The following is a 22,633-nucleotide window of genomic DNA, read 5'->3' on the forward strand; positions in this document are numbered from 1 at the left end:
ATTAGAATCTGTTAGTCACATAGACTAAGTGCTTACTTAGCAAGTGAAACATTCCTCTAAGAAGTGTGCATGCTTAATGTGCAAGACATGAGGGGTGACCCAAAAAACCAGGAATTTATTTATGAAAAATTGTGTTCTTACATGTTTATACTTCAGTAACCTTCAATGTACTCTCCATTTGATGCAGTATACCTACCGAGATGCTTTTCCTCTGCTCAAAACAGTTTTTGAACTTGTCAACTTTGATGCTTTTTAGTGCTTCTGTCATTTTTGTTTCATCTCTTCCACATCAACAAAACGTTTCCTTTTGGGGACTTTTTTCATCAGGGAAACCGCAAAATCTCATTGGGGGCAGGGGGCATTGGGTGAATAGGGAGGGGGTGGTGCATGAGGGTCAGAAACCGCTGAGCACTCAGTACAGTGTGGGTAGGTACATTGTCATGGTGGAAGAACCAGTTACCTGTTTGACATAACTCAGGATGTTTCTTCTGCAAATTGTGATGCAACCTTCTCAAAACTTTCAGATAAAAAAACTTTGGTTGACTGTTTGACCTGAAGGAACAAATTCCAAGTGTGTACTACAAGGGACCCGCCCTCCAAAACATAATTCTGGTGTTTTCTGGATCCCCCCTCATGAATGAAGAAAAATGGCTTATTAGAACATAAGTTATTTAGTTTGGTGTACTTTCATTTATTTTCGGGAGAGCCATTTTAATAATTATTTTCCTCACTTTCAGATGGTGTTGATAATATAAAACAGTGTTATTAATGTAAATATAAAAACTAGAAAAGAACTGAAAACAATGAGAAAAATGGTGACCCACAGTTAATATCTCAAAGTGTTTTTTAAAAAATTCTATAGTGAGAGTACACTTAATAGCAAAATTCATTCACAAGAGAGAAATTCTTAATGTGAAGGCAAAGTGATGCAATTACCATTACTATAAATTCGATAATTTATTTTAAGTAAGAAGAAATTGAGTTCTTCCTCCCAGTGGGCTATATCAGTGTGGTACCAACAGTAAATATTTTATTTTTATAATATATTATTGATAAGGTAAACATTCTACATTTACTTTTGAAGTGGTTTGATTCTGTGTCTTATGAAGGAAATAAGAAAAGTTATTCAGTTGCATTTAAGAGTTGTTCATTGACATTTAATTTAGCAAAAAAATCTGTGGTTTTAAACAATTAGCTTTTCTTCTGTAATAAAGTTTTTTATTATTTATTTATTTATTTTTTTTAAGAGTAACTGCTAATTTTTAGGGTAAACTTGACCTCTAGCCTACCTGGTTTCTTTGGACATTAAGACTTTTACCTAATCAGCTAAAGTTGACCCATGTCTTCAAGGAAATAGGGAGGAAAAGCTTTTTCCATTTAATGTACTTTTTTTTTGGTTAATAGGATGGTGAAATCATTTGACAATTATTTTCCTCAATCATATCTGATTTGCATTTCAAAGGAAGCAAGCTCTCTTTTATGAGCCCTGATCCTCTCTGACAAATCCAATGTATTGGGGTGTGGTAAGGGAACCTATGTATTCGAAAGCCATAGAATATTTAGCTATATTGTCTACGGCCATACTACCCCAAATGTGCCCGTTCTCTTATCTCAGAAGCTAAGTTGAATTGGGCCTGTTTCTTACCTGAGTAGGGGGAATACTTAGGTAGATTATTTCTGAGTCTCAGGGATAGTGTTAATCCGGTATTGCCACAGTTAAACAGAAAGGGCTTCCAGGGACAAAGTGGACCTAAAGTGAACCCCTGGACTTTGATTAGGATTAGGCTGTTCTTAGACATTTAGTGGCTACATTACTTTTGGACATTATCACCTGTCGGTTACCCCTTAGTGTGAGAAGATTGAAGAGAGAGATAGCAATGGTGAAACCACTACTTTCACCAATTTTTTCTTCAGAGAAGAGTTTATTTGCTTAGAAAAGGTTACAAAAATAAATTATAAGACCACCATAAAAACTGTTAAAGGGTACTAACAGGGATAGTTGAGTATTAAATGCTAAATTTGTAGCAAATAAATTGAAATATGAAAGATATTTTAGTAAATGCTATAAAAATTGTAGAGATATTTTTATAGAGAATAAGGTGGCAAACTTTTCAGACTATAATTTGGCTTTACAGCTTATGTTGCTATCCAGTTTTTTTTTAAGGTTTTATATTAGTAATTTTTAAAATTTATGGAATCTCTATTTGTAAATAGTAATCCTTTCTTAATCTAACACAAAAATAAGCAGAATACTAGTCATTTCATAAAATTGAATAGGATCCCTTATGATTTTATTGTCTTTTTTAGTGAAATGCATATCTCTGCTCTTTTTTTGCCTTTTTTTTTTTTTTGAGTTGGAGTCTCACTCTGTCACCCAGACTGGAGTGCAGTGGCCGCTCCCGGCCACCGCAGCCTCGACCTGCTGGGCTCCGGCGATCCTTCCGCCTCAGCCTTCCGAGTAGCCGGAATTACAGGCAGGCGCTACCATGCCCGGCTGATTTTTTGATTTATTGTAGAGATGAGGTCTCGCTGCCCAGGCGGGTCTCGAACCCACGGGCTCAGGCAATTCACTCACCCCAGCTTCCCAAAGGCGCGGGATTACAGGCTGAGCCACCGAGCCCGGCTCTTTTTTTGCCTTTTAAACATTTTTTCCAGTCCAGATTTTATTGTAATTGTCAGTGACTAGTGGACTTTTATAATCTTGTTAATGATTTTTTTTTTTTCTTCAATGAAAGGTCCATGTTAGAACATCTTTCATATGGGTTGTTCACGAGGTAATTTTTGTGGTTTTGTTGTAGATTTTAGCAAAGAGACCATGACCTTATACATAAATAAAATTATTTCTTAGTTTTCTTTAATTTATAATGAACTTTGGGAATGACCTCTTATGCTTATGGTGATCACTTTATTAAGTTATCTGTATATGCTAAAGAGTCTATGAAACATTTTTTAGTATAGATACTTTGGGTACAGCTGTATAAAGATAAGGTAGAATTATAAATTCAAATATTGTCTTCGGAAAACTTAACTGAAAATTCAGGAAGCCACAAGATCTTGGGTAAATTTTAGAAAATAACTTAATTGACCTTTAATTCTGGGATCCCAAGTTATGCTTTAAAAAATTCGTAACTTTCAATTTCTCTATATTTGAAAGCTTTTATTGGTATAGACACCTCTTTGCTACACCAGTGAGTTTTCTTTTGTTTGTTGTGCTGTGGTTTCCCAAGACTCTCTCCAGGTTTGCTGATTTGCTAGAACACATGGGACTTTGGGTATAGTTGTACTCGTGACTGTGATTTATTACAGTGAAGGGATACAAAGCAAAATCAGCAAAGGGAAAAGCATGTACCTAAAGAAACCAGCAACAATCTTCCAAGAGTTCTCTCCCAGTGGTGTCACACAGGAGGTGCTTAATTCCTGCAGCATCAGCTTGTGACAACATAAGGAAATGTTGTCAACTAGGAAAGCTCATTAGAGACTCAATGCTCAAGGTTGTTACTGGGGACTGGTCATATAGGCACCCTTTTCCTAGCATGTGTCAAAATTCCAGACTGAAGGAAAGCAGGTATTTAGCATAAACTATGTTGTCTGTGCAAACAGTTTAGGCACAGTAAGCTGCTCTTATCAGTTCTAGGGATGGTGGGAACGCTGCCAAAATCTATGTTGCCAAAGACCAGCCAAGGGCTAACAGTGCAGTCAGGCTTTTCTAAGAATAGGCAGTCTCTGGCATGCTCTGTTAACTCTTTTCTGTACATGTGTATTTTTAGAGATCCAGTATAACTAAATCTGGTTGCCTGACACTGTTAACTTTAAATTTGAATTTTAGTTTATATTCATCTGTTTGTTTAGTGGTAGAAATAGGGAATGACACTAAACTGATGTGTTAGTTTAAAAGAGATTTGAGTACCCAGGCTTTAGGATTAAAACTAGCTATGTTTTGATAAGTTGAAATAAATTTGAAATTCTTTTTTGAAAGGATTTTTAGAGGGCTCTGTTTTAGATATCAGTAAAAAAAATGAAAGCCGTTCATGTGTTGTGCCATGTCACGATTACTAAGATTAAAATTCCAAATAGTTTTTTCTCCACAGATGATATTGACAGTGGCTTGTATGATGGAAACAAGTGAAGAAAGAATTTTATATGCTGGCTCTGTGGATAGTGAGAGGCTTCTTTTTCTTCCTAAAAATTGCCATTTAAAAAAATTTTATAATGAAGTTCGCCCAAAATATTGAATAACACTGTAATAAACGTATTTTCTTCCCTTATAGTGCACTTGAGAAAGACAGTGTAGTTAGGTAACTGAGGAGCCACATAAAGAAATATAAAGTGCAGCTGAAATGCTGCTTTTCATGGATATTGATAAGTTTTTGTATAAAAAGTCATATTGGTTTCTCTGGTATGAGAAATTAAACTAAAAAACAAAAATCAATGTTTGCCAAATGGGAAAAAAAAGATTAATAGATATATATTTTTCATTATTATTTTCTAAAAAGGTTTTTAAAGAAAAAATTAAAAACATTCTAATCTTTCTTTTTGTTTTCTTATGACCTTGTGAGAAACTAATTATTTTCTGCCCATGTATCAGCCTGATTATGCTTTCTGTTGTCTATTGGTAATATTCTTTCATGAGGTTTAAAATGTTGGCAAATGTCTTGGTTTGTTACATTTGACTTAATTTATTGATAAGACTGCTGCTGTATTTTTAAAGTTAAAAAGGTTTATATATGCAATGAAATAATTCACAGAGCCTGAATTTTGATTTTATGGATGATCTCATTTTGAATTTTGATTGTAATCTTTGTGAGTCCAGGGACTATGTCTGAATACCCAATGCCTAGAATAGTACTTGGCACATAGTAGGTTCTCAGTTATTCACTTTTAAAATGAATGATAAAAGTGTGTTAGTATATAGTTTTAAAATTAAAAATTTCTGGAAATTATGTTGAAATAATTTATAATAACCTTTTTTTAAAGAGAAGACTATTAAATTTCAACACCTAGTGTGTCATTAACCAGCAGATCATACTCGAGACAGGCCTTACTTGAATTAATTTTAGAATGTGTTTATGGTAAAACTTCATTTTAACATTTGTTCCCTTTAATATTTCCAACATCAAATGTAAAAACACCAGAGAGATATAAGAAGGTCCACTGTATGTAGAATATGCTCTATAAGCTAATGTGTTTTTAAGGATGCATGGGAACAGACGAGGGAATGAACCTCCTATGGGATATGATGGTGATGTCACAGGACAGTCAAATATACGAATTTTATCTGCTGGAAATAAAAGGTACAGTATGTAATAAAAATTTTCCCCTTAGTCATTGTACTGTGAAACAGAACCTGTCTAAAACTGGCTTACTGAAAAAGTGAAAAGGTATAGTATGTTGACAGCCTTCCTTACTAGTAAGACATGAATTAAAGGAAAAGGAAGGATGAGGAAGGTAGTCTTCAGTGAAAATTTATAGTACGTTTCAACGTTCTTTTGAAGAACAACTTTTTGGTTATAAATTATGCCAAGGTGCTTTGAATATGTCCCTATCTTTACAAAGTATATAATTTTTTTGGAAATAATAAAAGGAGAAATAAGTATAATTTAATGGACTAAAAATCAATTTAAAACATCTTAGAGTCACGGTGATACAGTTTGGCTGGAAATATATTGAAAATGTTCCTGCGTGTGAATTTTTTTTCAAAAGTTTATTTTTGGTGTTCAACTTATTAAGTAGGTACTTTTTATACTTACTTTGTAAAATTAGTACTCATATATTTCTGTCATGTACAACAGGAAATTATATGTATTTTTTATTAATGTTCTCTTTCTACTTATAATTTTTATCATTTTGGTGGCTTTCCTGTGTCAAACATAAGGATAAATGGTTCTGAATCTATAGTATATAAGGAAGTTAATGTGGTCCTGTATTAAGAAATATGTTTATTTTCTTTGAAGAAAAGTAATCTGTAAACAGTGCTTACAGTGGGAGAATTGCTAGCTCTAACTAATAAAGTGTTCTTTGAGAATTATCCTTTTTTTCTTATTCCTATCTTCCAAGGAAGGAGTTTTTTAAGGGACTTCTTTTTCAAATATGTGCATAGGTCACACTTTTTTTCCCTTTAGGATTTATTTACGTGCACTTATATTCATTTTCCTTACTGGGGTAACTATTTTTATGTAAAAGGATTTTATTTGAGAACCTGTAAGACTTGGTATGGTGGCTCATGCCTATAACCCAATACTTTGGGAGACTGCGGCAGGAGGATCGCTTGAGTCTTGAAGTTCAAGACCAGCCTGGGTAACATAGGGAGACCCTATCTTTACCAAAAAAAAAAAAATTTAGGCAGGGTTGGTGGCACATGCCTGCAGTTCTGGCTACTTGGGAGGCTGAGGCAAGAGGATTGCTGGAACCCGAGGTTGAAACTGCAGTGACAGAGAGAGAGAGAGAGAGAGAGAAAGCATGCGTGTGTGAGAGCATAAGTCTATAGAGCCAGTGAAGCAGGCTGAAGAAAAAGGTTATTTTTTTGAAGAGCCTGAATACATCGGAGTCCCACTGTATGTAAGGTGCCATGATTTACCTAAACATATGTAAATATTATAGTGTCCATAGTTCTTTGAAAAACTAATACCTCATATCTATGTTTTACTCTAAATTTTTGCTTCCTGAAAATGATCTCTTTCTCTCTTTTTTTTTTTAAGTGCTCGAGACAATGAATCATCCAAAACTGCTAATCGAGATATCTGTAGTCCTTTTGCGGGGATGCTCTTTGGTACGTAACCAAGCTTCCAGTTGGTTAGACTTGTACAGAGTGTCTTTTAAAAGTTTTTTAGTGAGAAATTAATACTACCTTTACTAATAGTAGAAAATATTTATCAAGTGCTTACTTTATCCTAGGCACTACACTAAAAATTTAACATGTATTATATAGCTCTGTATCTAAATAACTTATTTAGTGATGTGCTTTTTATAGATGATCAGTGAAATATTCTTTCTTCTTGTTTCTTTAGCTTGCACAAAATTGCCTTGTATTTTAGTTCATTTTCTCTGAATTAAACCTTTTTTCCCTTTGTTCCTTCCGTGTAGTTTCTAAGACTGATGATGGTCCAAATTTTCTATTTTATCAGATGTCAAGGTCATTGCTGAATATAAGCTTGTTGATTTACTTTATTATACTTGTCACAATTTAATTTAAGAAATGATGTGAAGAAAGCCTTGTTTCCTGTTTGTATCTTTAAATAGAAAAGAGGTCTCCTTAGTCCTCCTTAGTTTTTTGTCCAGCTGAATGGGATTTTACTCTGTGAATACACAAACTAGCACACAGCAAAGTCTGAAGGGACCTCTTTGTGGATTTCTAGAGCTTTGGTCTTTGTGTGGACACCGCTAGAAAAAATAAAGAGGGGGAGTTAGTTTTGAGATGCACATTGTGGATGGAGATGTTAATTTAGGGACTTATAGAAGATATTAGTGGAGAATTATTTAGATTATTGGAAAAATAGGGATGGGATAAAAATATTCTATTATTTAGAAAGGGTTTTGACTCAGGGTGGAGGTTTGGACATGATTGATGTACCTTGTGTTTCAGATTAGGACTAATACATGTGACTTCTTCCTTCTATATTTCTTGCATATTTAGTAATTATTTGATATCATTAACCCTTTGTACTCATGGATCACCTACCAGCAACTTGACTGAACTTTTTTAATGAAATACTTCATATTAAGTAGTATAGTGTTGGGAACCAATTATTTTATTGTGATGATATTTGACTTATAATGGAATTTTGGACATTGAGCAACTTATTTTTGATAAAAAAATCAAAATTTTATATTGTATATATTTTTTAACGTGTAGTAACGTGAAATAGTCACCAACACGCACTGCAGGTTCATTGATACATGTTGTGCAGTAGTAATTTGTTTGATGTCTTCCACTTGGTGTTCTTCTATTCGAATAGCAAATACAGTCTCATGTTCTTTCTCTCACATTAATAATATATAATTTATTATCCAGTCTGTTGTTCGAAGACAATGTAAAAGGATGCACTTGTGATTTATGAAAACCACATCTCAACTGATCGATCAGAATTTGACAGATTTCAAATGGAACATAGGTTTTTATTGTTTTTGAATGGAAAACTTTAAGGAAACATAAGTTTTTGAAAAATTTGCGTTTGCATGAGTTTGTCCTGTATAATCTCCAGCAATTTGTGTCCCCTGAGAGAGGATATCTGAGTAGTTTGCTAGATTTATGATGTTCCCTTAAGAGGGCACATCTGAGTGCAAAGGGTTAAAAATATAATTTTTTGAACTAGAGTTTCTAATTGTATATGATAATCAGGAGTTAAGATTGCATTTTTTTCTTACCACTACCTAGGAGGTGAAGATCGAGAACTTATTCAGAGAAGGAAAGAGAAATATAGAGTAGAACTATTAGAACAAATGGCTGAGCAACAGAAGAACAAGAGACGGTAATGAAAGGTTTGCATTTAGAAGAGATGTTTTAAGTTTAAAATGCATTTGTGTCAAATGACATAACGGTTAAATTAGAAGCTATTTTTCCTAATATGATTTTTGATTTGTAAGTTACTTATATTTCAATTTTCGCATTGTAAATCAGCAAGGAAAATAAATACTATGAGTGTTCATGGTTTTTTTTTTTTTTGGTCATAGATGACAAATGAGACTATGTATATATTCTGTTACAGGCCCTTTGTCTCCTTCATTGATTTCCTCAATTTTTTGATTTAGGGTAGCATTTAATGTTTTATATATATATACTCATCAGGGCCAGGTATGGTGACTCATGCCTGTAATTCAGCACTTTCGGAGGCTGAGGTGAGAGGATTGCTTGAGCCTGGGAGTTCAAAATCAGCTTGGGTAACATAGTGAGACCGTGTCTCTACTAGAAATTAAAAAATTAACTGGTGTAGTTGGTGCATGTCTGTAGTCCCAGCTATTTGGAAGGCTGAGGCAGAAGGATTGCCTGAGCCAGGAGGTCAAGGGCGTGGTGAGCCATCATGGTACCACTGTACTCCAGCCTGGGTAACAGAGTGAGAGCCCAACTTAAAAAGTAAAAATGCCCACTGAATTATCTCACATGTAGTAACAAATACAAAAGTATTTTTCCCATATAAAATGGTAATACATATGTGCAATATAAAAATAGTTATATGGTAAGTCACAAGTATTTATATTGTATACAGTTGTCAGTGTTTGTAATCTTTCTTGTAGAGACACCCATGAGATATTAAATACAGTTTAGAATTAGGAATAGGTATCTTAATTTGAGAATTGTTATCTTTTAGTTTTTGCCTTTTTCCTACTAAGAGGAAGCCAGTATCCACTGTCTGATATTGGCCATCTTTAACATTATTTTTTTAAAACTATTATTAGAAAGTATTGTAGTTATATTTAAAAATTTACCCTTCTTTTTGGTAACTAAAACTGCATACTCTAAAAGGTATTCGTTTATTATTTATTTATTTGAGTTGAGGTCTTAGTGTGTCACCCAGACTAGGGTGCAGTGGTACAATAGCTGCTTACCACAGCCTTGACTTCTTGGGCTCAAGTGATCCTTCCACATCAGCCTTTGAGTAGCTGGGACTACAGGTGCACACTACCATAATGGCTAATTTTTTGATTTTTTTATGGAGACGGGGTCTTGCTATGTTGCCCAGGCTGGTCTCTAACTCCTGGGCTCAAGCCATCCTCCTGCTCTGGCCTCCTAATGTTCCGGAATTAATGGGCATTAGCCACCATGTCTGGCCTACTTAAAGGTTTTTTGTTTCACAGAGTAAAGATTTTTTTTTTGTATTTTATTTTGTGTGAGTCGCTTAGTCTTTGTACTGGTCTAGAGATATATGTTAATTACATATGAATTCTAGTTTACTTTGCATCAAGTTGGAACATTTGGTTTTTAGTATTATTTAAGGCTTTATTGTTGGTAAAAGGAATTATTTGTATTTGGAGATGTGTGGACTTTGTAAGTTTATTCCAGTGATGATTATAATTTTGATAGTGTTTACTATAACTTTTTAATATATAAAACTTTAATTTTGTTTAGAGAAAAAGATTTAGAACTCAGGGTTGCAGCTTCTGGAATACAAGACCCTGAGAAATCGGTAAGGGTCTCTGGCATCTTCTAATGTTTAACCTTTCATTCAAATGATCCTTAAATGTGGTGACAGGTGGGATAGAGGATATTGGGGGACACGTAAGAGTAGACCAGTTTGAACAGTAATACACTCAACTAAGTTCAGTTCTCATAACGTGTAATTTCTAACTCTTACCTGTTATTTCTCTAAGGTAGTTTTTCCTTTTTTTCTTGTGTATCTTTTTTTTAGTTTATTTTAAATTAGTTTTTTCTGCTTTACTCACATGTACTATTCAGTGGGAAAATTATCTCAGGTTAATTTACAATTGATGTTGATTTTTTTTTTGAGTATATCTTGACCACTTACTTTTCTTATATTAGAGTGATTTCCAAAGAAATGGAAAACTTTAATTCTAGTTTTAAAGCATCTTAATAATTGTTATTTAATGTAAAATTAGAGAGATAATTTTTTTGATAATATCTTATTTTTGCTTTAATTTTGCAATTCTCATTAAGTGGAATGAATTACTCATATCATTGCAGTTGAGTAAGGAGGAGGTAACAATTTATTGCCCTTACCACAATGTGCTTTTTCTGTAGTTGGATATGCAGTAGTTATTTGCTAAGGAGAGTTTTGTTTCATCTTTGAATGATGATTAAGACCTTCCATTTAATTAAAATGTTAATTAAAAAGTTTGTTCCTAAAGAATACAGCAACTTAAAATTACTTAACTGTAGGTAACTTTTGCTTATGCTAAATATGATATCATGTAGGTTATCTGTGTAATACTGCATGAGTGTCACTCTCATACTTCTGACTGCTCATAGAATAAAATGTTTAGATTAACTTGAGAAATCATTTCTAATAAGATAACCATGGCAGAAATAAGATACATTTCAAAGCTAAATATGTTTTCTTCAGTCAGTAAATACCTTTGAAGTAGCATTTGCAATCAAACACTTTAAAAGGTGAGCATTATTATTATTACTTATTTATTTAATTTTTTTGAGTCAGAGTCTACCTGTTGGGCTCAGGCAGTCCTTCCGCCTCAGCCTCTTAAGTAGCCAGAACTACAGGCACATGCTAGTTTTTTGATTTATTGTAGAGACAAGGTCTCTCCAAGTTGCCCAGGCTGGTCTTGAACCCCTGGGCTCAGGCAGTCCCCTTGCCTTGGCTTCCCAAAGTGTTGGGATTACAGGTGTGAGTCACTGTGCCCAGCCTAACAGTTGAGGTTTTTAATGCAATAGCTTGGCATGTTAAATTTTAGGTTTATGGTTACATTAAATAAGAAGGCAGATCTTATTTATCTTTGAATTGAAACTCCAATAGAGTTTCAAGTTGATTTATGAGAATAAATACGTAAGTGTTAGATGCAACAGCTAGACCATTAATTTGAGTTTACTTATTTTTTTGGGGGGGGGTCGGGGTCTCACTCTGTCACTCAGGCTGGAGTGCAGTGGCACAGTCATGGCTTACTGCAGCCTCTACCTCCTGGGCTCAAGGGATCCTCCTGCCCCAGCCTCCCGAGTAACTGGGACTGCAGGCATGCACCATCATGCCTAGCTAATGTTTTGATATTTTGTAGAGACGAATTCTTGCTGTGTTGCCTAGGCTTGTCTCAAACTCCTGGACTCAAGCAAACAATCTTGCTGCCTTGGCTTTCCAAAGTGCTGAGATTACAGGTGTGAGCCACCATGTCCAGCCTGGTTTTCTTTTGATGTGAAAATTTTTGAAAAGAACACATACATTATGTTCTAGAGTTAGGGATTAACAAAGTGTGGTCATAACCAACTCTGTTTGCTGCCTGTTTTTATAAAGTTTATTGCAGCACAGCCTTGCTTATTTTTTTACATATTGTTTATTACTGCTTTAGCACTGTGACTGAGTCTGATTGTTATGAAGAGACTATATGCCCTACCAAAGCATAATAGATTTACTGTTTGGCCCTTTACAGAAAGCATTTGCTGACCCTATTCTGCAGAATACTTTGATATCAGAAATGGCAATTAGACAGGGAAATAGCATAGTGTTACAGTATAGACAGAATACTGCAGGTTTTTTTTTTTTTAAATTCAAGAGGTACATGTGTAGCTTTGCTACATAGGTATATTGAATGATGGTAAAGTTTGGACATCAATTGAGCCTGTCACTCAGGTGGGTTTAAAAAATTTTTTTTAAACAGGTATCTTTCAAGTTAGTATCTGGCTCTCATCTTTACCTATTTATTAACAGGGAGGCATTAGGTGAATTATGTGTTTCTCAGACTCAATTACCCATTTATAAAATAAGAATTAGCTCTTCAAAATCTTTTATAGCTATGAAATTCTGTTATTTTGTGACTATCTTAAGTGCCTTCTGGGATAGAGGGTCTTTTGAGGCCCTTCCACTTTTAATTTTATAATTATATGTGGCAAACAGATTTTTTTCCTTTGTTTTAGCCTGATAGACTAAAGCAGTTTAGTGTGGCACCAAGACACTTTGAAGAGATGATACCACCTGAAAGACCCAGAGTAGCTTTCCAGACACCTTTCCCTCCTTTGTCTGCCCCATCTGTCCCACCCATTCCATCAGTTCACTCCGTTCCTTCTCAAAATGAAGATTTGCACAGTGGACTCAACAGCGCCCTTGGTGAAATGGTGCCTCCCAGGTGCTTGTTTAAAATGTTTTGTGTTTGGGAATTACATAAGGTATTGTTATATTTTATGTTCAGAAGGATGAACTGAAACAGATGACATTATTCTTCAGAGATTTTGTATAAGTAATAACTTTGTCAAGTAATTTGTCTTGAAATTTGTTTTCATTGTTGGTCCTTTCACTGCTATTATAAAAACAAAGACAATTCTTATAACATTGTTTTATTGTTTAAAGATGATTTTGTATTTTTAGAATGAATCACTAAGTTCATTTTAGTATTTTGTTTTAGGTCATATTTGGGTATGTATTTAATATCTTTTGACATATAAAAGTGATACAGTTTTCTTTCAGTTTTGTTGTTTCCACTTGGCAAACATTGAATTCTTCAATTTGTCCAGAAAAATTTTCTCATGTGGCTCTTTTATGTATATGATTTTATTTTAGTTTCTGTTTCTTTCCACTCATTCTCTATGATTACTTAGAGGCTGTGCAGCTCAAATGTCTGAAATAAAGTGTTGAGATTATAAAACTTGTAATTTAGGTATTGGGGTAGAGATTTGATTTCTATAGGCAAAAATACCATGGTATACTAGACTATATATAAGGAAAATCAGCACTGATATTTTCTGGGCTTTACTTTCTTCTCTTTGTAGGATTTGAGCTTATCTTTTGCTCACTATTAATGTATTAATTATAAAAATGTATTTAAATTACAGTAGAACTTGGTCTTATCTGTTATTTACTACTAACAAATTGTAGGTCTGTGTAGGTCTGTGTTTACTGTACTTATTAGGTGCTTTGTTTTTTTCATCTCATGGCTTCCCAACTCAAAAGACTCAGAGGTATTGGAATTAGAGAGCATTTTATAGTGATCTTATCATTGGATTAGGGATTAAAACAGTCTGGAGTTTCTGTCTGGATTTTGGGCAAATCACAAAACCTTTGTTGAACTTCATTTTCTCATTTGTAAAAGTGGAGTAGTAATTTTTCTTTTTGGTCTACAATTACAGGTTGTTGTGAGGATTAACTCATAATAAACTCTTTAAAATTTGCTTTCCCTTTCATAACAGTTATTCAGCATTTTTGTTGATGTATCTTTGTTGTTAGAATAGCATAAGGCTTGACACACTGAGTGGTTAGTAAATGTGAAAAATATTACCTACTGAAGAGAACTTCAATATCTTCTTAATTCTTCAGAAATTAATTCTTAAGTATGTGACAAGGGAGAATCTGTTAAGAATATTCTAGAATGTCCCCTTTTCTCTTTCTCTTCATTTAAAGGGACTTACTTACCTTTGCCATTTTTACTATTGGAAAATATTGCATTGGTGGAAATTTAGAGATTTCTTAATCAGTAATGTGCTAATCTAGAGGTTTTTAGAGGTTTTAAATTTATGAAATACTACAGATTATGTCAAGACTTTACTATTGATATATAAGTGATCTTCCTACTGTTAAACAATACTCTTTTTTCTCAGTCAAAGGGAACCATTTGTAATCATGCTGTTTTGTAGCTGTTTGCCTTCTCTTCCTGGACTGTTCTTCCACTGTCTGTGACCAGCTCACCTAGCAACATGGCTCAAGCATTGCCTTTTTTTGGAAAGCTTTCGTTGTGCTTTCTTCCTCTCCCTTTATGTGATTTACATGTTTCTGCATTGTGTTCCTATAATGCTATCTGTTTGTATTATTTCATTTACTATACTTGTTTAAATCTGTGTTATTTATTTTTTGAGTTGGAGTCTCACTCTGTCACCCAGGCTGGAGTGCAGTTTATATCTGTGTTATTTATTTATTTTTTGAGTTGGAGTCTCACTCTGTCGCCCAGGCTGGAGTGCAGTGACATGCTCATGGCCACCCCAGCGTCGACCTGATGGGCTCCGGCGATCCTTTTGCCTCAGCCTTCCAAGTAACTGGAACTACAGGTGCGCGCTACCACGCCTGACCAATTGTTTTATTTATTGTAGAGATGAGGTCTCGTAAGTTGCCCAGGTTGTTCTCCAACCTATGGGCTCAGGAGATCTGCTCACCTCAGCCTCCCAAAGTGCTGGGATTACAGGCTTGAGCCACTGCACCCGGCCATCTGTGTTATTCTTGAGGGCCAGGGATCATGTCTGTCTTTGTTCTGGCAGATGGTGCCTATTAGGTATTAATCGATTGACTATTAACCTAAGTTTTTGTTTTGCACACAAATATTATGCCTGAGATTGTGAAATTTTATGCTATACTATTTGCTTTTTGAGTCATAATTTTTTATAATGGTGGTGTTTTTCTGAAGTTGTGATTGGATTTTCATTACTATTTTTGCAAAAGAATAGTATCTTGATTTTTAAACTATTACAATGAAATATGGGGAAAACTTTTTCTTTTTCTTTTGACATAGGATTGCACCTCCACCTCCACCTCCTTTACTACCACCTTTGGCTACTAACTATCGAACTCCTTATGATGATGCATACTATTTTTATGGTGCCAGGAATACTTTGGATCCCAGTCTTGCTTACTGTAAGTTATCTATAGAGTAAGCATTATTTTTTCCCCCAGTGATTTAGTAAGCATTATTGGTTCTTATGTAAGCAACAAATATCTAAATGAGAAAAGCACAGCTTTGCTTAATTCAAATATATGTTTATTGACTTAACAAATACCCTATTTTAAAACCCAATTATTTTTATAGTTATTTCCTTTTTACCTATATTTAAGAAATAACAATTTTGTGTTTTCTTGTGTTGTTCCTTGCTAACTCCTAACCCAGAGGGAAATGTTGATGCTTTTTCTTAGGTAATATTTTCATTATGTACCTTTTTCTTTAGGGATAAATTAAGTGTTATTAAATGGTTACCCTAAAATAAATGTTTTTTTTTTCTCTTTTAAGATGGTTCAGGAATGATGGGAGTACAGCCTGCAGCTTATGTTAGTGCTCCTGTGACCCACCAACTAGCACAACTGTAAGTGGTTAGTTAAAAAAAATTTCTTTTTACTTTTCTTTTAAAAAATATACATAACCTAAAACTTAGCATCTTAACATTTTTAAGCATACTATTTAGTGGTATTTAATATGTTCATAATGTACAGCCACCACCACATCTCTTTTCCAGAACTCTTCATCTTGTGAACTGAAATTATACACCAATTAAATAGTAATGCTAGAACTCCTCATTTTCCTATAGCTCCATTTCTCTGCGACCCCCATTCCACGTCTCTGATTTTGACTATTCCATGTGTTTTATGTGAGTGGAATCAAAGTAATTTGTCTTGTGACTGGCTTATTTCACTTAGAATAAAGTTCTCAAGGCTCATTCATGTTATAGCATATTTCAGAGTTTCCTTTCTTTTTAAGTTTGAATAATATTCCATTGTATGTGTACATAGCATTTTGCTTATCCATTCATCCAGTGATGGACACTTCTACATTTTGGCTATTGTGAATGATGCTGCTCTGACTGTTGAATGTACTAATACCTCTTTGAGACCCTATTTACAATTTTTCTGAGTATGTACCCAGAGCTGGAATTGCTGGGTCATATGTAATTCTGTGTTTGATTTTTTTTGAGGAACTGCCATTCTGTTTTTCATAGCAGCTATACCATTTTGTATTCCCATTATTAGGGTACAAGGATTCCAGTTTCTCCATGTCCTTACCAATGCTTTTTTTTTTTTTTTAATACTAGTCAATTCTAATGAGTATGAGGTGGTATCTCACTGTAGTTTTAATTTGCATTTCCCTAATGATTAGTGATATTGAGCATCTTTCATCTGGTTGTTGGCCACTTGTCTCTTTTCCTTGGAGAAATGTCCATTCCAGTTTTTTGTCCATTTTTGGATTGGGTTTGTTTTTCATTGAGTTTTGGTAGTTCTTTATATATTCTGGATATTAGTACCTTTATATATTCTGGATATTAATACCATATCAGGGATATGATTTAGGAATATTTTCTCTCAGAGTTAAAATTCTTTTTTACTCTGTTGATACTGTATTTTGATATACAGAATTTTAAATTTTCATGAAATCCAATTTGAATTTTTGTTGTTGCCTATGCCTTTTGTGTCATGCCCAAGAAATTATTGCCAAATTCAATGTTCTGATGCTTTTTCCCTATGTTTTCTTCTAAGAGTTTTGTAGTTTTAGGTCTTACATTGAGCTCTTTGATTCATTTTGAGTTAGTTTTTATATATAGTGTTAGATAAGGGTTCATCTTCATTATTTTGTATGTGGATATTGCTTTTCCTCAGCACCATTTGTTGAAAAGACTGTTATTTCTACTTTGAACAGTCTTGGCACTCTTGTTGAAAATCATTTGACCAAATATATGAGAGTTTATTTCTGGGTTCTCTATCATATTTCCTTGGTCTATAAGTCTTTCTTTATCCCACTACCACACTGTTTTGATTACTGTAGCTTTGAAAGTTTTAAAATCAGAAAATGTGAGTCCTTTAGCTTTGTTCTTTTTTTTTTTTTCCTCCCAATAATATTGTTTTGGCTATTTGAGGTCCGTGGAGATTCCATATGAATTTCAGGATGAGTTTTTCTGTTTCTGCAAAACAAATCATTGGGATTTTGATATGGATTATATTGAACCTGGTAGGATTGCCATTCTAGCAATATTAAGTTTTCTGAACCATGAACGTGGATTATATTTCCATTTTAAAATTTCTTTCAACAGTGTTTTGTAGTTTTTATTGTATAGCTCTTTTACTTCTTTGGTTAATTCCTAAGTATTTTTAATGCTTGTTGATGCTTTTTAAAATGGAATTGTTTTCATAATTTCCTTTTCAAATTGTTCAATGTTAGCGTATAGAAATACAAGTGATTTTTGTGTGTTGACTTGCATCCTGCTACTTTGCTGAATTCATTTATTCTTTTTTTTTTTTGAGAAAGCAGGATTTATTGAGAGGACGGAGAAGCTCCCACAGTGGGAGGGGAACCGAAGGGGTTGTCTCTGCTGAATTCATTTATTCTAACAGTTTTTGTGTGCATAATCGTCAGGATTGTCTATAAGTATATAAAAGATCATCACTCTGTGAACAGAGATAATTTTACTTTCTTTTTTATTTGGATAGCTCCCTCCCCTCCTTTTTTTTTTCTTTAAGTGCTCTGGCTAGAACTTATGACATTTAATGTAAATGGCAAGAGTAGGCATTCTTGCCTTGTTCCTGATCTTTGAGGGAAAGCTTTTAGTTTTCACTGTTGAGTATGATGTTTGCTGTGGATTTTTGCTAGTATGATTTTGTTTATGTTACAGTAATTTCTATTCCTGGTTTATTGAGTGTTTTAATTATGAGAGTGTCGAATTTTGTCAAATACCTTTTCTGAATTGAGATGATCATGCGGTTTCTTTTCCCTTCATTCTCTTAATGTAGTGTATTGATTGATTTTTTTTTTTTTTTTTTGAGTTGGAGTCTCACTCTGTTGCCCAGGCTAGAATGCAGTGGCACGCTCGTGGCCACTGTAGCCTTGACCTGTTGGGCTCAGGAGATCCTTGCCTTTGCTTTCCAAGTAGCTGGAACTACAGGCATGCGCTCCGTTGCCCAGCTAATTTTTTGATTTATTGTAGAGATGAGGACTCACCAAGTTGCCCAGGCTGGTCTTGAATGCATCTCAGGCATTCCTCTCACCTCAGCTTCCCAAAGTTCTGGATTATAGGTGTGAGCCACTGCGCCCGGTCTATTGTTTTTTAATATGCTGAGTCATGTTTGCATTCCAGGAATAAATTCCACTTAGTTATGGTGTACAATCATTTTAATATGTTAATGAATTTGGTTTACTAGTTTTTTGCAGTCAAATGCTCTACCCCTGAGTTATAGACCCTCTTATGGTTTACTAGTATTTCGTTAAGAATGTATGTGTCGGTCGGGCTTGGTGGCTCAGCCTGTAATCCCAGCACTTTGGGAGTCCGAGGCGAGTGGATTGCCTGAGCACACCGGTTTGAGACCCGCTCGGGCAACTTGGCGAGACCTCGTTTCTGCAATAAATCAAAAATTAACTGGGTGTGGTAGCGCATGCCTGTAGTTCCGGTAGCTTGCAATGCTGAGGCGGAAGGTTCACCGGAGCCCATTAGGTTGAGACTGCGGTGGCCGAGAGCATGCCACTGCACTCCATTCTGGGCAACAGAGTGAGACTCCAACTCAAAAAAAAAAAAAAAAAAAGAATTTATGTGTCACTGTTCATATGAGATATTGTTCTGTAGTGTTCTTGTAGTGTCTGTCTGGTTTTGGTATAAGGGTAATACTGTCCTTAAAGAATGACTTAGGAAGTGTTCTTTTCTATTCGGTCTTTTGGAAAGCTTTGAGAAGGATTAGTTTTAGTTCTTTAAATGTTGTATAGAATTCACCAGTGAAGCCAACAGGTTCAGGGCTTTTCTTTGTCAGGAGATTATTAATTATTGATTCAGTCTCCTTAATAAGTAATTATAGGTCTATTTAGATTTTATTTTTCTTTGTGATTTAGTCTTGGTAGGTTTTAAATTTCCATGATTTTGTCCATTTCATCTAGAGTATCCAATTTGTTGGTGTATAATTGCTCATGGAATTCCCTAATAGTCTTTTTTATTTTTATAAGATCCATAGTGATGTGCCTTTTTAAATTCCTGATTTTATTTTATTTATTTTTTATTTTCATTTTTTTTTTTTAAACCTCATTCTTTCCGTCACAAAATTCCTGACTTTTTTTTTTTTTTGAGTTGGGGTCTCACGCTGTTGCCCAGGCTGGAGTGCAGTAGCAGAATCACAGCTTTGACCTCCTGGGCTCAGATGATCTTTCTATCTCAACCTTCCAAGTAATTGGGACTACAGGCATGCATTACTATGCCTAGAGAATTTATTTGATTTTTGTAGAGATGAGGTCTTGCTATGTTGCCCAGGCAGGTCTCAAACTTCTGGACTCAAGCAATCCTCTCTCCTTGGCCTCCCAAAGTGCTTGGACTACAGGTCCAGCCAAATTCCTGATTTTATTAGAAGATTCACAGTCTTCTTGTAGGTCACTTATGCTAAACATTTGTCAATCTTGTTGATCTTTTAAAAGTAACTATTGATTTTATTGACTTTTCTCTGTTGTTTTTCTAGTTTTCATTTCATGGATTTCTGCACTAATTTTTTTTTAAATTTTTTCCCCTCTAATTACTTTACATCCAATTTGATCTTATTTTCTAGTTTCTGGAGGTGAAAGTTTAGTAGATTACTGCTTTGGTATCCTCTCCTTTTTTAGTACATGCACTTACAACTATAAATTTTCCTCAGTACTGCTTTAGTTTTATCTTTTAAGTTTTGGTGTGTTGGTTTTTCACTTTCATTCATTTCAAAATATTTTCCAATTCCTTTTTTGATTTCTTCATTGACCTATTACTTATTTTGAAGTGTGTTACTTAATTTCCACATAATTGTGAATTTCCCAAGTTTCTCTGTTACTAATGTCTAATATAATTACACTGCAGTGGAGAACATGCTTTGTATGATTTCAATAGTCCTTTTTAATTTATGACCTAACATGGTCTGTTTTATGACCTAACATGGTCTGTCTTGGGGAATGTTCTATATATTCTTGAGAAGAGTGTGTATTGTCCTGTTGGTGAATGCATTATTCTGTCAGTATCTCTTAGATATAGTTGGTTTATAGTGTTGTTTATTTTATTTCCTTGTTGATCTACTGTGTAGTTGTTCAGCCTGTTGTTAGAAATAGGGTATTGAAATCTCCAACTATTATTTTTGAATTGTGTATTTCTGTTTTCAATTCTGTTAGGCTTTGCTTCCTCTTAGGTCTCTCGTTGTATTATTGTGTTTATAATTGTTACATCTTACTGATGATTTGACTCTTTTTTTAGTATCAGAGTCTTCTTCGTCTCTGATAACAATTTTTTCTGAAGTTTTTTTTTTTTCCTGGTATAAATTTTATACTCTGGTTCTCTTTTAGTTACTGTTTGCATGATATATCATTTCCCATATTTACCCTCAATCTATTTGTGTCTTTGAATCTAAAGGGTGTCTCTATATAGACAGAATGCAGTTGCATCCTGGTTTTTTATTTTTATTTTTTTTGCTCATTCTACCAGCTTTCGCTGATACTTGCATTTATTGTAATTACTATTAAAATAAGATTTATGTCTGCCCTTTTGCTGTTTTTTTTTTCCTGTATGTCTTAGGCCTTTTTTTATTTCTCTAACCCTCCTTTACTACCTTCTTTTATGATAAGTGTTTAATAGCATTTGATTTTAATTTTTTTGTTTCTTTTTGCATAATTTGGAAGCTTTTTTGGTGGATTCTCTATAGGTTAAAATTGATATATTAATTTAAAATCATTGAGTTGAGATTAATAGCAACTTTGCTTTGTGCATTTGTCTTTTAAATCAAACAGAGAAGTATAGAGTTATAAATGTGAGTACATTATTTGTAATATCTTTTATTTTTTTTGAGTCAGAGTCTCACTCTGTCACCCAGACTGTAGTGTAGTGGCATGACCATGGCTCACTGTGGCCTCGACCTCCTGGGCTCAGGTGATCTTTCCACCTCAGCCTCCTAAGAAGCTGGGGCTATAGGCACACATCACCACTCCTGGCTAATTTTTTCATTTGTGTAGAGATGAAGTCTCACTATGTTGCCCAGGCTGGTCTAGAGCTCCTGGACTCAAACTGTTCTTCCATCTTGGCCTCCAAAGTGTTGGAATTACCGGCATGAGACACTGTGCCTGGCTCCCTGTAATATATTTTATATTATCCTATGTAATTATCTTTACTGGTGTTACTTCTTTTTGTTTACTTCATTTGCTGTCATGTATCTTTTCATTTCAAGCCAAAGGGCTCCCTCAATATTTTTTATAGGGCAAATCTGTTAGTGATGACTTTTGTGAGTTTTTATTTAATAATGTCTTAATTTCTCTTTTATTTTTGAAGAATAGTTTTGAGGTTATGGAATTATATTGGTTGACTTTTTTTTCCTTCAGTACTTTGAATATGTCATCCCACTGCCTTCTGGCTTCATGGTTTCTGATAAGCTAGCTGTTCATCTTGCTAAAGATTCCTTGTATGTGATGAATTCTCTTGCTTTCAAGATTTTCTTTGTCTGTCTTTCAGCAGTGGCTACGATGTGTATATGTTTGGATCTCTGGATTTTTCTTACATGGGATCTGATGAACTTATTAAATGTGTATCTAATATTTTTCATCAAATTTGAGGTTTTTTTGCCCATTAAGTTTTCAGATCTTCTTTATGTCCTTTCTCTGTTTCCTCTTTTCCTGAGATTCCCATTATGCATTTATTGGTACACATGATGGTGTCCCATGGAGTCTCTAAGACTTCATTTATTTTTTTTCAGTCTTTTTCTGTTCTAGACCAGACAATCTCAATGAACCTATATTCAGGTTTACTGATTGTTTCTTCTGCCTTCTCAAATTTGCTATTGACTGGTCTAGAGAAATTTTCTTTTCAGTTATCACACTTTTCAACTTTATTTGATACTTTAAAAAAAAATAAGTTCTCTCTTTGTTGTTGATGTCATTTATTTGGTGAACATTGTTCTTATAATTTAATTCTTTAGACATTATTTCTTTTAGTTCTTGCATCATATTTCTAATAACTAAATCAAAATCTTAGTTGAGTAAGGCCAACACCTGGAATTCCTCTCGGACAGTTTCTATTGTCTGCTCTCTTTTCCTTGTGTATGGCTCATAATTCATGTTTTTTTGCATGCTTCGTAATTTTCTTGTTGAAAAACTGGACATTTAAGAAAACATAATGTGGCAGCTATGGAAATTGGATTCTCTCCCCTTCCTGTGGTTTATTGTCATTGCTGTTTGTTATTGTTTTGTTGCTTTTGCTGTTTTCTAAGTACCTTTTGTGACAATTTTATAAAGTCTGTATTCTTTGTCATATGTGGTCACTGAGGTCACTTTAGGTTAGCTTTATCTTTAGCTTGTGATTGGA

The 22,633-nt window shown here is 34.3% G+C and overlaps 1 protein-coding gene across 1 annotated transcript in view; it reads left to right on the forward strand.

Annotated features, from left to right (window-relative positions):
- CSPP1 (centrosome and spindle pole associated protein 1) overlaps positions 1–22,633 on the forward strand; it is a 133,531-nt gene that overhangs the window by 40,960 nt on the left and 69,938 nt on the right. Inside the window, exons 8-14 of the mRNA XM_008074323.2 lie at positions 5,193–5,291; positions 6,696–6,766; positions 8,372–8,465; positions 10,061–10,118; positions 12,530–12,738; positions 15,106–15,227; positions 15,598–15,670. Coding sequence (XP_008072514.2) covers positions 5,193–5,291; positions 6,696–6,766; positions 8,372–8,465; positions 10,061–10,118; positions 12,530–12,738; positions 15,106–15,227; positions 15,598–15,670 — 726 coding nt within the window. The remainder of the gene's footprint in view (positions 1–5,192; positions 5,292–6,695; positions 6,767–8,371; positions 8,466–10,060; positions 10,119–12,529; positions 12,739–15,105; positions 15,228–15,597; positions 15,671–22,633) is intronic.

Source organism: Carlito syrichta, unplaced genomic scaffold (assembly GCF_000164805.1).
Source record: "Carlito syrichta isolate Samal-C Ts95f unplaced genomic scaffold, Tarsius_syrichta-2.0.1 Scaffold316389, whole genome shotgun sequence".
NCBI lineage: Eukaryota > Metazoa > Chordata > Mammalia > Primates > Tarsiidae > Carlito > Carlito syrichta.